This window comes from Pseudogymnoascus destructans (assembly GCF_001641265.1).
Source record: "Pseudogymnoascus destructans isolate 20631-21 unplaced genomic scaffold scaffold_23, whole genome shotgun sequence".
NCBI lineage: Eukaryota > Fungi > Ascomycota > Leotiomycetes > Thelebolales > Thelebolaceae > Pseudogymnoascus > Pseudogymnoascus destructans.
The window spans coordinates 43,253-56,122 of NW_020167542.1; the positions used below are offsets into that span (position 1 = coordinate 43,253).

Sequence of the window (12,870 nt, forward strand, 5' to 3'; positions counted from 1 at the left end):
ACGAAGCTCCTATCTAAGGAAATACTATCTACTTATATAGTGGCGTCATGCCTCATGGGTAATCTGGATAGTTGGCGGATAGCTAGATATTCAGGATAGTTCGTGGATAGCTCAACTATCCAATATCCACTAGTTTCTGCAACTATCCATTAGCCCCGTCACATGGCAGCCTACCCCGCTTGCCCCCTGTGACTCACACGTCACGTTACTAGGCCCTGGTCCTGTAACCATGATGTCACGTTACCATAGCCATAACATCCTATAGGTCTACTACGAAGGATACAAAAAAGATGATGGGGGAACCCCGTGAGTCGATTGTCTCAAGTACCCGAAACCCATCCGACTCGGTTCCGACTCGGTTAGCCCACCCAAATGATCACACGTGACCCCGCGGCTAACCAGAGTCTACTCCCTAGAATGAGAGACGAGAAGGCATCGTTACACTACTGAGAGACGAGAAGGCATCCTTACAAGTGAGCAGCAGACGACTATTCAACAGCCATGGACGTTTACTGTAAAGGAAGGGGACGTTCGGTGTATTGCTCATATTATCAATCTTGCAGTTCAAGCTGCTCTAAAGAGCTTGAAAGCCAGCCCAGATAGAGAAACAGAGGCGTACTGGTGTCAGCAAGGACTTGCCCGGATTCCGCAGCATATTGATAACTCTTCTACTGAAGTATCAGCTACACTTGAGAAGCTCCGAAGGCATATTTATGTCTTTCGAAACCGAAGAGCATGGAAGGATGTGTTACAGAAGCAGATGAAAGCTGCAGGCCAGAAGCCACGCCAGTTATCACTTGATATGCCTGTACGCTGGAATTCAATGTACTATATGCTTGAAACAGCTATAAAGCTTCGAATACTGATTACTGCAGTATGCTCTACAGAAGCTTGATATTAGTATGAAGGATATGCGTTAACAAGCAATGATTGGGCTATTATCGAAGCTCTCGAACGATTATTCTTGGTATTCTTAAAGCCGTCAAGACGGCTACAAAGCGATTCATATCCAACGCTTAACTTTACTATTCCTCTTTACTTGAAGATGATAAATAAGGTCACATCGCTACAAGAGGAGCTTGGTAGAAGCTCTGTGATCGGAGTAGCTTGTGGAGCTGCACTTCAAAAGCTCAATGAGTATTATACTCTTACAACGAATCAGCAGTGTAAGCACTCAGCTGTTGCTACAATTTGCGACCCACAAATGAATCATACAGTATTCAAGAAGATATATCCAAATGCTATAGACGATACACGAAGATCATGAGCAAGAGCGCAGTTCGAAGACGTTTGTAGAACGTACCAAAAGCGAGAGTATCACCTCGATACAGAGCGAATTACTCACGAAACAGCTCTTGCAGAAGCAATAGGTGCTACTGCTACAATAGATCAAGAACCCAATTCCGATGAAGATCTATTTGCGTCAGAAGGCTTGCTTTTCAAGAGCCAGAATGGAGGCGCTGGATGCTTGAACCACGGCCCGGTGAGCATACTGATATTCTCAAATATTGGTGCGCAAAGCAATACCAATATCCAGTTATTGCCCGTATTGCTCGTGACCATTTAGCTATTCCAGCAACATCTGCAGCATCGGAACGAGTATTTAGTAATGGTAGTGATATTATTACAAAGAAGCAGAATAGGTTATCACCGCCAACTATTAGATATTTACTTTGCTTACGGAATTGGGGTAAAATACGGGAGGCTGATAGCGACGGCGATGATGCTGACGATGAAGCACCTAAATAGGGGCTTACGGAAAGGGGGCTCGCAGAAATGGGGGGTCTCACGGAAAGGCAAGGTCTCATGGAAAGGGGGCTCGCGGAAAGGGGTTTACTACTGTTATCAAAAGCTTCATTTTTTTTTATATACGCTATTCTATTTTTATATACAATATTCAGCCTCATGTATCCGGATATATACCCTACTCTACCCGTCAGATCGTCGCCGGGTATATACCCTACCTGTGAGCTTCACGGATACTACCCGGATATGTATCCGCCGAACACTGATGAGATGACGGCAAGTGGTTATTAATGGCAGGATTTAAATATAACAGTAGTGCTTGGAATTCCTCAACATCAATTATATAGAAAGGGATACTGTAAGCTATACAGAACTTTAAGAAGTAATCCATCGAGTGTACTAGCATGTGTTGTTGATAAATCCCGTCGATTGTAGTCACTTACTACACCTATGCGCTAGAAAGCATCACTTATATTATCTTGACGTGATATTGTCCGTAATTCTTGCCTAGAGTTGATGTTAATACCGTGAGTTGGAAGATGTGTAACTGCGACTTTTGTGCCGCTTGATTCAAGATACTCCTTTCGACAGAACTTGCATACTCCCAAATTTTAGAGCTCCGCTGATGCTTTCTAGTCCCAGCTGATGAAGACACAGTTGATGTAACAGTCGGTGTAGTGGTAGAGGTAATATTAGTATTAGTAGTAGGCTGCGCACTACTCGCTCAATACTCGGCTCACTCGCTCAGTGGGTTACTCAGCTGGGTGAGTAGCTGAACCTTTTACTCGACTCGGTGAGTGAGGTCAATACTCAGTTACTCTGTAAAAACCCGGTGAGTACTCGGCTATCACGTGTAAGATTTATGCATCATGTGAACAGTCCCTCATACGATTAATACTGTTTTATGGTTAAGTTAAAGTATTACATCTATTAGCATCACTCTCGCCATCTCTAGTAAGCTGTGAGAACGAATCATGTATATTCCTCTATCTAAGTACCATGATTATCAGAAGATTATTAGAATGCTATTATCTATTATATATGCTTAAGAACGTCCCTCCACCTTGCTTGATGAGGCCGGCCAGACCTACTAATACCTAAAGTATTTATAGGGTCTTGATGAGGATCCTCGACTGAGCGGAACGAGCTATGAGTCAAGATAACTGTGTATAGAACTTGTTCATAAAATGTCTCTTGTGTGAGAATATGATCTTATTATAGGTATTAACCTACATAATTCTGGTAATAATCTGGTAATCCTTACTTGTTGAGGTTGCATTTGATTGATTCGCATTTGATAGAGACTATCCTTCCCATCTGTGACTTCTTTTTGCAAATGTCTGATGCAAGATGTGTTGCCATAGACTTTGGGCCAGCAGACTTGATTGCAGGATGCGTAAGGGCCTTCGAACAATAAGTACAAATAACACATGGTTCTCCAGAAAGCCGGTCTGCTCCTTGGTGATAACTTCTCCAGTATTGAGAACTCCAGTTGGTTGAATCCCATGCAATCTTCATAAGGAGTTTTGTAGTATGATCTGAGTGTTGTTCATACCATCGTGATAGCTTCCACCACTCAATGAATATATCGTGTGTATCCTTAGTCCATTTGACGAATTGGTTTAACTTGCCAATATATTCAAGGCCTGCAGGGACTTTGTAAGGATGCCTGTCCCTCAGTGATGGAAAGGATCTGAGTTGGGCAGGTTACGGTCACATGATAAGAGTTAAGGCAGGTTAGGCTGAGTCGGACCCGTTTCGGGTACTTAAGGAGATTGACCCAACGGGGGTTCCTCTCTTCATCTTTTTTGTATCCTTCGTAGTAGACCTATAGGATAGCATCCGTTTAGCCTCTGACTCGCACTCTCATATGCTATTACTGTGAGCTGGGTGCCCTGTGTCCTTACAGACTTGATTTAATGAGGATAGTCGTTGAGAAGACAGAAAAGAGTCTGAGAATACTGTCAGAATCAAACAACTCTGAGTAGTGAGATGGCATTTGGCAAATTGCTCGATTATCAGAAGGTTACCAGAAGTCTGGCTACGATGAAGTACTTAAATACCTGGTTTTCCAACGCGAAAGGTACTCCAGCGCTATAACTTTAGCAACTCAAGTTCTCCTCTACTCTAGCTCCAGGAACAACATATCCTGTGCAGCTGATACCTTAGCCCACTTTTCCTTATCAAACTTCTTAGAGTAGACAAGTAAGAACGCCTCTTTGAAGCTAGAACTATGAGTGGATATTTGCAACCATCCATTGTCGACAAGATTGTAAGACTTTGGGTACCACTGCACAGGTCCTGGTAATTAGGCCCACTTTCCAAACTGCCTGCTCGTACAAACAGAAATATTTATGTGGTGGGATAACCTCGTGAAAAGTGCTATAATAAACAATTAGTATTGCCAGAAGATTGCTAGGATGATCAGAGACGTACCCTTCCTCTACATCAATCCACGGCATATACTCAAAGAGACGCTCAGGCTTCTTTCTCAGCTTTCCAGCCTTTCTCGTATATGAGTGGATACAGCTATCCCAGAAATGTTGCCACTTGCGGAAATTGGACTCTTCATGGGCCTATCAACTATTAGTATCACCAGAAGATTACCAGATTGAGGTAGCATACATCAATGTGCGCTTGAGTTAAGAGAGCCTGGGTGCTAGTGATCTCTTCATCGGAAAGCTCATCTGGTAGAACAGCCTCGTCATTTAAAATATCTCGCGCTGTAACATAAGCTCCAACTCCAAATCGTCTTCAACCTCAGTATCCTCCCATTCGCTGTTATGATTGTCATCGATTGGAATACTTGAGATACCCTCAAATGCAGCAAGCTCAGACAGAAGTTGTTTGGGCGGAGTAGATGGTGGGGCTTGTGGAGAAGAAGAGGCGCTAATATTCTTGACTTTCTGATTCGCAATGCAAGATGCATGGGTACCCTTCTCAGTCCTGTTTATAGTTAGATTGAGGCTACCAGAGATTACCAGAAGGAACTTACCGAACACAAATACACTCAACCTTCAATTCATTCTGTAGACGTGTCTTGTCTTCAGTAGAGGCAGCGATATACTTTGTGTAATGACACAGGGCACCCAGCTCACAGTAATAGCATATGAGAGTGCGAGTTGGAGGCTAAAAGGATGCTATCCTATAGGTCTACTACGAAGGATACAAAAAAGATGAAGGGGGAACCCCGTTAAGTTTGTTTCCTTAAGTACCCGAAACGGGCCCGACTCGGTTATCCCAACCCTAGCCCTGAACCTTCCACCGCAACAGGTCCGCATCGACCCTGAACCCTACACCCTTACTGTCCCCCACTATAGTGTAACTCGCTATGTCCTCCTCTACTGGTCCGAAACCACACCGAGTCGGATTTCATGCTTGTGGTGACCGTAACAGCTCTGAGGCGGGTTCTTCGAGTATCTAGGTAAGGAGGCATCCTTACACTTTGCAGACTTATATAACTTCTTTAAGTAGTAGCTCAGATCAGCATGGTCAGCCTTGAGTGCTAAGTGAACAGCCTTCTCATCTTCAGTAAGGTTGGAGACGCAGTTGCGAGCTTTGATAGTATTCGCATTAGTGGAGAGTTCTTCATGTGCCTTGAGTTTCGCCATACTAACTAAACACGTGATTAGCAGAGATCTCCAGAAGTTCTGGCTATAGAATCAAGATAATAAACTTAGTTGAAGTCCTAGTGAAGAGGTAAAGGCTCAAAAGGGAAGAAGAATGTGTAGATCGGAGAGTAACCAAGGAAGGTGGTTCTAAGGTCGTGGTTATTTTAAAGTTGCAAACAAAAATATTTGTGAAGGAATATTCACCTACAAAGAATTACTGTTCCAAAAACAACACCACAATGCGCACCTTCATATAAAACACATACCTTTCAACCTCTACCTCTTTACTATACTCTTCTTCTGCAATATTCTTTCTACAAACTCACTGTAAGTACACATATCTTTTGATCTACTTCTTTATCTTGTGTTTACTTTACTAACTCACCTTGATATTAGCAAATGACTCGTACCAAGCAAACTGCTAGGAGATCAACTGGCGGCATAGCACCAAGGATGCCACTTGGATTACGGGCTGGCTCTGGGCTTGGCGGAAAGGGACAGGAAAAGGCTGTGGGCACAGCAAGAAAAGCTCCAGTTTGCTCATCTCAAGCTAGCAACAATCATGCTCAGAAGGCCACGCGCTGCACAAAGTCTAGTAAGAGGATTACCAGAGGATTACCAGAACTCTCTAATAAACATATAGGCACCAAGGCTCTCCGCGATATCAGAAGACAGCAACTTGATACTAGCTCCCATTCCAGCGTCTTGTTAGGGAAATCACAGAAGACTTCAAGTCCAATCTTCGCTTCCAGCAATCTGCTATCCTAGCTCTTTAGGAAGCTGCTGAATGCTTCCTCATTCGAGAATTTGAGAGTATGATGTTTAAACATAGTGACAGGGACATACTAACAGTTATAGTGACAAACCTCCTCGCTATTCATGCGAAGAGAGTGACAATTCAGGCAAAGGGTATGATATTGGTTCGGCGTTTGCAGGATATGATGTTTAAGCTGTGGGCTTAATCGATGGAAATGTCTCTCACCCAGGAATGAAGGTCAGATGAGTTCTGGCAACCATCTGGTAACCTGGTACCTAAAGGCCAAAGGTTATAGTGTGGAATAGGACATCAACAATATGGGAATGGAGTTGGAGTTATGGCGTCTTGATCAATGAAGTCGCACCCCGTTTTTAACATAAGTAATGGCTAATCAAACACGTGATATAACTGAGTTGCCAAGACCCATACTAGGTACTCAGCAAGTGAGTAATCCTCATTCAACAATACTCGGGACATGAGCGAGTAACTCAGCTGGGTGAGTAAAAATTCTACTACTCGACTCGTGAGTACCCAGTGCGCAGCCTAATTAGTAGTAGCTTCGGTTTAAACCGCTCGCCGTCAAGTACTGACAGCTGGGAAGTTATACCGTTGATCACACATCTACAGTCACACACAGTCACACACAGTTGCAGAGTTTTTACCGTGCAATTATCACGTGTATTATGCAGTTCAAACTGACAGTTTGAAACTGCATAAACTGGTTACATACATCGCACTGGTAGTTTTAAACTCCAGTGCGATAAGAACTGCAGTTTTACGCAATTCGCCAAACCAACTGCTAAAACTGCAGTTTGAACTGTTAAACTGACTAACTACTGCCAACACTGCTAGTTTCATTTCATTGTATCATAACTGTCTTAACCGTGGAGAAGTAAACCGCGTTACAGAGGCCAGTGGGGTTCCGAAGAAAACCCACAAGTTTGATAACGATGGTGGTAATCAAACGCAGAGAGAATACCAAACAGATGAACCACAGTTGCAAGGACGACCAGAATATGAAAAATCTGATGCGAGCATCCGAAGATATCAAACCTGCCAGGCTTGAAGGACTCCGGAATCCGCAACTTGAGAAATGAATTAGTATCCTTCTCATGTCACACATATTATTTGGGACTTCAATACTAACAGTGTAGAAAAGCGTGCCCAATATCAACAATAGACCTTCCGCGAGGTAATATGGCATACCGGACTGATTCAGCATTTGGGAGAAGCCAAGGATCTTGACCCCGTGGGCGAGAGGCAGGAAGCCGGAAAGTCCGGTACAAACAAATGTGCAGACACGGAACGTACGCCAACGGTCACTCTGAAACCTGGGGTTTAGGAGTATGAATATTGATGCAGAGCAGAGGCTGATGATCTGCGCAAATATTAGCCCGAACGTGTCAAGACAGGGTTGTCACATGTACCATGGTAAAATATGTCTTTTGTAAAGCCGGTTCACAGTAGAAACCTACGTAGATCGCAGATACAAAGTCTCCAAGGATCAAAACAATAATCCCGACAAAATCAAGTTGTAGCCATACGTGCGACATGAGCTCTGAGTGGCTCAGAAAGGTATGGAACATTGCCGACAAGCCCAGGCATGTGACGGCCGTTAGAAGAAAGAAGGCAAATATCAAACGGTCGGAAACTGTGGCCACTGGATACCTGGCGTCAAAGTACTGGTAGATCATGACTTCGCCGGCCAGAAAGAGAATCCCGGGGATCAAATGTGTGTAAATGTTGACACTCTCATTGTGCAGGTAGAGCCAACTGGCGAAGCATGCTTGAGCGGAGTTTGATTCTGGGCGATAGCCAAAGCGAATAAATGGACTGTCTTTCTGCCATTCTGGCAACTCGTCGAAGGTGAGGAGGGTAGGACGAAAATATTCAAATTTGTCGGTCAAGGGTGTTACCAGCTGCTCCTCCGAGAGCTCCGTTTGGATGGACGCATACTGCTTCCGTAGACGCGAAAATGAAGCCATTTAGGAACGGAAACTTGATAAAACAACGCTGGACAATCTGGTCTTTTTGATCTCTTGTCTAGTTTGCTCATTCACCATGTTTGTCAACAGAAATAAAGCCTAGAAAGGTTTTGTCGGTGAAACAGGACAGGACTTCCCCCCTTCGTACAAGCATATCGCGCTTAAAACGGATGTACTGGCGCACATAAAATATAAGGCGAGGTACAAGGACCAGAATTCTGTGCGAGTCAACATTAATGAGTGAGAGACATTTGTGATCACCCCCTTGCTTGTGAGGCTTGTCCGGCCTCGGGCCGTGCTCCCATGTGCTACATGTGATTGATGCCATTATTGGTAGGCTGCGTCCCCATCGGTTGACCGACCCCAGACCAGACCATGGTCCGGTCCGGTCCCAAATCTTCAGACCCTATATACGGAGGTTATGTTCATAGGTTTTGTGAGTGGGGGGGGCTATAAAAGCCACGTACAGGGCTGCGCGCAAATCGATGATGTCTCGCCTCATATTTTATATCTGATCGATACATGAGTTTATGCTGTTGTGCACAAATTCTGGGGTCCCATGCTCGATCCACTCACAAAACTTTTGAACATTACCTCCGTAGCTACTCCATATAACTACAGTATAGTAAATATAATAGTAAAATATTATCATGTGACCGGTTTCTTGGCAGACCGGTGGGGGACCACACCGGTCTGGGTTGGAAAATCTTCAGACCGGCGGTTCGGGACCGACGGTCCCCCATGACGCACACTAGCCCATTGGGCGCTACTAAGCCGATCAATTATCACATTTTAATCGCGACAACCGCGCAATTACACCAGACTGCTGTCTGTATATACTCTATATTATACAGTAGATAATTGATATGGCATCTTGTTTCAAAGTGCACGGACTCGAGGATGACTTAAGCTTTTCTTGCAACTGTCAATGTGTCGGATCCACTTTGATAAAGCTTACTAACGACATGACATGGCAATGTCAGACGCATACGAGCTTTACCTCTCAGGAATTGGCACTCTACGTCCGTAATTCATGAAAGCTCATATAGGTAAATATGAGCCATGGCGCGGGCCACCCGTGAGCACTAATGCTATGAACTGCCGGGGCTGACCCTATTTTTCTCTAGCGAGGAAATTATAATAGCTGCGTATACGAGGATGATAGCCATGGAGTCAATATTCTCACCAGAAACCCGAGCCCATGGAAGCTTTCAATGGCTATAAAAGCTGCAGACCCGGATGGTGTTGATACCATCCATCCGGTAGCTTTTCCTGTGCTATTATACTTGGGTTCAACTAAATATACTGTCATGCCAAGCGTGAGAAATACTTATGAAGCAGGAATTCGATTACGTTGAGCGAAGGGAAAGTTTGGTGACGATGTTACTTAAATGCTAGTCCATCTTGCGCTCGTGCGCATTAATGATAACCGCCGCACAACATATATGCACGAGTGCTGTAGCCACCACTCTGTTAATGCTTCTCCTCCTGCTTCCCCTCCTCCTCCTATGTATAATGTTGAGAAGCCTTTATGATCCATTTGAGGCAGCGCCGGCGGGCAAGGGACACACACACATGAGAGAAGCCTCGACGAGGGCAAAGGGGGCCACAATAACCCAAGACTGTTCAGCCTAAGAACCCCATCACCAAATCTCCAAGACAAGCCCATCACAGAATCCCCAAGCCACCACAATAATGAGGTTTCTTGCTCTAAGCTCGACAGCCTTGAGCGCTGCTCTGTTCTGCTCGGGTGTTGCATACAGTCTGCCATCCACGGTCAATGGCCATGTAGTGCATGAGAAACGGGATACTGCCGCCAGTTGCTAGACCAAAATCTCACATGCCAGTGCCGCTACGCCTCTGAACTTACGCATCGGCCTGAAGCAACTCAATCTCGACCAGGCGGAGGAGCTTGTCAATGCCGTGTCACATCCGCGATCAGAAAAATATGGCCAGTACTGGACACCACAGCAGTTTCTGGAGATGTTCGGGCCATCCAGTGACGCTGTGTCTGACACGATTGCCTGGTTACTGAAGGCAGGTGTGCCCAGAAAGAGCATAGCTCTGAGTGCTGGGAAGAACTGGATCAAAGTTGACACGACTGTTAGGCTTGCGGAGTTTCTGCTTGATACAACGTACAGCGTGTATGAGAGTGCCATCGAGCTTGTTGCCTGCGAAACATACAGCGTTCCTGCGGATGTTCGGCGCCATATATCGACCTTGTGACGCCAACCATACATTTTGATACCAGGGGGGCTATTATCCGTCAGCACCGTAATAAGAGAGACGTGCTGTCACCAAACTCACGAAAGCTGCCCGCTTGGCATAAAGGCCATAAAGCTGAATCACTAGAGAATTGCAGTGAGGTAACAACCCCTGCATGTCTTTGAGCCTTGTAAGTCGTCTATTCTGCGGGATGTACACATGACTAACTGGACCTGTCAGATATAATATTCCGGAGAAGGGGGAGTCTGTGGAGGGAAACAGCTATGGTATTGTAGAGTATGCGCCACAGAGCTATAACCAGGAGGACCTCAACGGTTTCTTCAGCGTCTCCGGCAACATCCCAAACGACACAGCCCCATCCTCGAGCGCATTGATGGCGGCTATCTTTCCAACGAAACCGGGTCCGGAACCCGCTGTAAGGACACAGGGCACCGTATCACGAGAAGTGGCATATGGGAGTGCGAGTCGGATATGAGTCGGTACAATCCTATAGGTCTACTACGAAGGATACAAAAAAGATGAAGGGGGAACCCCGTCAGTCGAACTGTCTATATATCGAAACGGGTCCGACTCAGCCAATACTGCGCTAGTCCCAAAACCTACTACCGTAACACCCCCGAATTGACCCTGAGCCCCTAAGCTCTTATCCCTTTCACCTGAGGCGTGACTTGCTATGCCTAATGGTACTAGTCCGCAACAGTGCCGACTCTGGTTCCCTTTGCGTGCTGCCGTAACGGCGCCGAGTAAGGAGGCATCCTTACACTACCCCCCGCCTTGAGAGAGTGCTTTGTCCTCAAAGTGCGTGGCCTAGGGACAGGACCGCGACCCCTCCGAGTAGTTGTGGTAGGCGGAGCGGTCTTTGTCATCAGATATCGTGGCCGCATGCGTTCGTGGAATGCGAGTGTGGGGTTTTTGCTTTGTCGGGGTGAATTGTATTCTTGAAGGTCCGGATTGGTATCGTAAAGCATCTGGGTGTCGTCTGCGTCGAGCATTGCAGGCTCGTTGAAAGAGAACGGGAGTTGCGCTAAGCCCGATTAGGCGTTCATTGTTGTAAGCCAAATATCATAGAGAGCTTCGCCCACGAATTTTGTTGTTTCGTTCAACAACAAACGCCCCGAAGACCCCCTCCCGAGACTAGTAAGTGTCACCCCCGTTCGTATAGCTGTATACTAACTAATTGTTATTAGAAAAACAATTCAAACACAAGCGGTAGGTGACGGGAGCGCGCTGGCGCGTAGGTGATAACTTTCGGAGCTGGGCTGACGGATCTTGTAGATCTACGAAAAGATGCCGATCCCTCCGCCTTGCGGCGCCCTTGCGGGTGCTTTCCGCGTCCTCTGTCTGCGGTGCCTTCGGGCAAAAGCTCGTGGTCTGGAGGACCACGAATGTGTCTGGCCTCCGGCCAGCTCAAAGTGCGAGTACTGCACTGGGCAACATGCCCCGTGTGTCTCGGTGAGTTTTCTTGTGGTTTTCGGGCTTGTGGTTTGGTTGGTCGCCGCTGACCTGTGCGTGAATAGCTCCCTTGGTTCCTGGGCCCCGAGTTCCGCGCCCTCCTCGACGCCGAGGCGTCAACCAACCCCGACCCCGCCGCCATCAAGGCTGCTGCTGCGGAGGCAGCCCGGGTCGTCACCCTTGCGGGCCAGTCGGCCCCAAAGTTTCGCTCCGCGGCGGAAGCCGCCTCCTACGAGGAGGCCCGCGCGATGCGCGCCGCCCTCGAGGAGGGTCTCGGCGTGAGTATTGTCTCCCCTTGTGTTTTTGGTTTCGGTGCTGACGCGGAGTAGGGAATTCGTGCGTCGCTGGCCCGCCTCGAGGCGGGGCAGGCGACTGTCCCGTCCGTCGTGGCGGGCGCCGTGGCGGACGTGGTGGCCGCCGTGGGCAAACTGCCCGCAGCGGTCGCCACGACCCCGTCCCGCGGCGGTCGCGGTGGGAGGAAGGGGGGTGAGCCGGCTGGAGAGCCGGAGGGGGGCTTCGGCCCGGACTATGCGGAGGAGTAGGGAGGAGGCCCTGTGCCGGAGGGAACCCGGGCCTAGCTTTTCGCGTGGGGTCACTTCGACCCTTCGTCTCTCATGGTGGTAGCCGCTTGTTGCGACGCCGGTGAGACGTTTAGGAAGGGTGGCCTCCGCAAGGGCTACGGTTCTGGGTGTGCCCTGGCTGAGAGGGTATTCAGTTTAGTGTCGTAGGTAGCAACGACGCTGTTTTCTCCGCTTTGTCTTCCCTTTCGTGATCGTAGTTTGGCTCGCCCGTCTCCCATGCCGTAACCCATCCGGGTAGGTCCGCTGGCGGGCCAGGTAGATTGGGGTATTCCGCGTGGAACTCTCGGAGTTTGTAAGGAGAGTTCTCGAAGTTCGCTGCGGGATACCACTCTGGGTCTGGGTCGAATCCTACCCACGACACCTGGTATTGAATCTGTTTACGCCGAAGTCTCACGGCGAGGATCTTTTCCACTTGCCATTCCTCTTGGCCGTTAATGACTTCGCTACTAGGCTCTGGTGTTGTCTGTCCGGGTAGGGGGTTATTCGGAGCTTTAATGAGAACGTCCGGCGAG

At 47.3% G+C, this 12,870-nt stretch overlaps 3 protein-coding genes across 3 annotated transcripts; 1 reads left to right on the plus strand and 2 right to left on the minus strand.

Moving 5' to 3' along the window:
* Positions 1-3,868: 3,868 nt before the first annotated feature.
* Positions 3,869-5,357, minus strand: VC83_07566 (uncharacterized protein; the record flags this gene model as incomplete). The annotated part of the gene is made up of 5 exons (XM_024471133.1): positions 3,869-3,971; positions 4,183-4,322; positions 4,372-4,469; positions 4,553-4,692; positions 5,200-5,357. 5 exons carry the CDS (start codon positions 5,355-5,357, stop codon positions 3,869-3,871), a joined length of 639 nt encoding a protein of 212 aa, XP_024320816.1.
* Positions 5,358-6,767: 1,410 nt separating this feature from the next.
* VC83_07567 (uncharacterized protein) lies at positions 6,768-8,688 on the minus strand. Its single transcript, XM_024471134.1, has 3 exons — positions 7,542-8,688; positions 7,262-7,492; positions 6,768-7,199 (listed from the first exon to the last, which is right to left on the minus strand). The coding sequence occupies exons 1-3, from the start codon at positions 8,097-8,099 to the stop codon at positions 7,017-7,019; spliced, it is 972 nt and encodes a 323-aa protein (XP_024320815.1). The 5' UTR covers positions 8,100-8,688; the 3' UTR covers positions 6,768-7,016.
* A 387-nt stretch (positions 8,689-9,075) lies between these two features.
* Positions 9,076-12,319, plus strand: VC83_07568 (uncharacterized protein; the record flags this gene model as incomplete). The annotated part of the gene is made up of 8 exons (XM_024471135.1): positions 9,076-9,125; positions 9,947-10,321; positions 10,545-10,740; positions 11,016-11,068; positions 11,513-11,534; positions 11,601-11,777; positions 11,843-12,055; positions 12,107-12,319. 8 exons carry the CDS (start codon positions 9,076-9,078, stop codon positions 12,317-12,319), a joined length of 1,299 nt encoding a protein of 432 aa, XP_024320889.1.
* Positions 12,320-12,870: the final 551 nt, after the last annotated feature.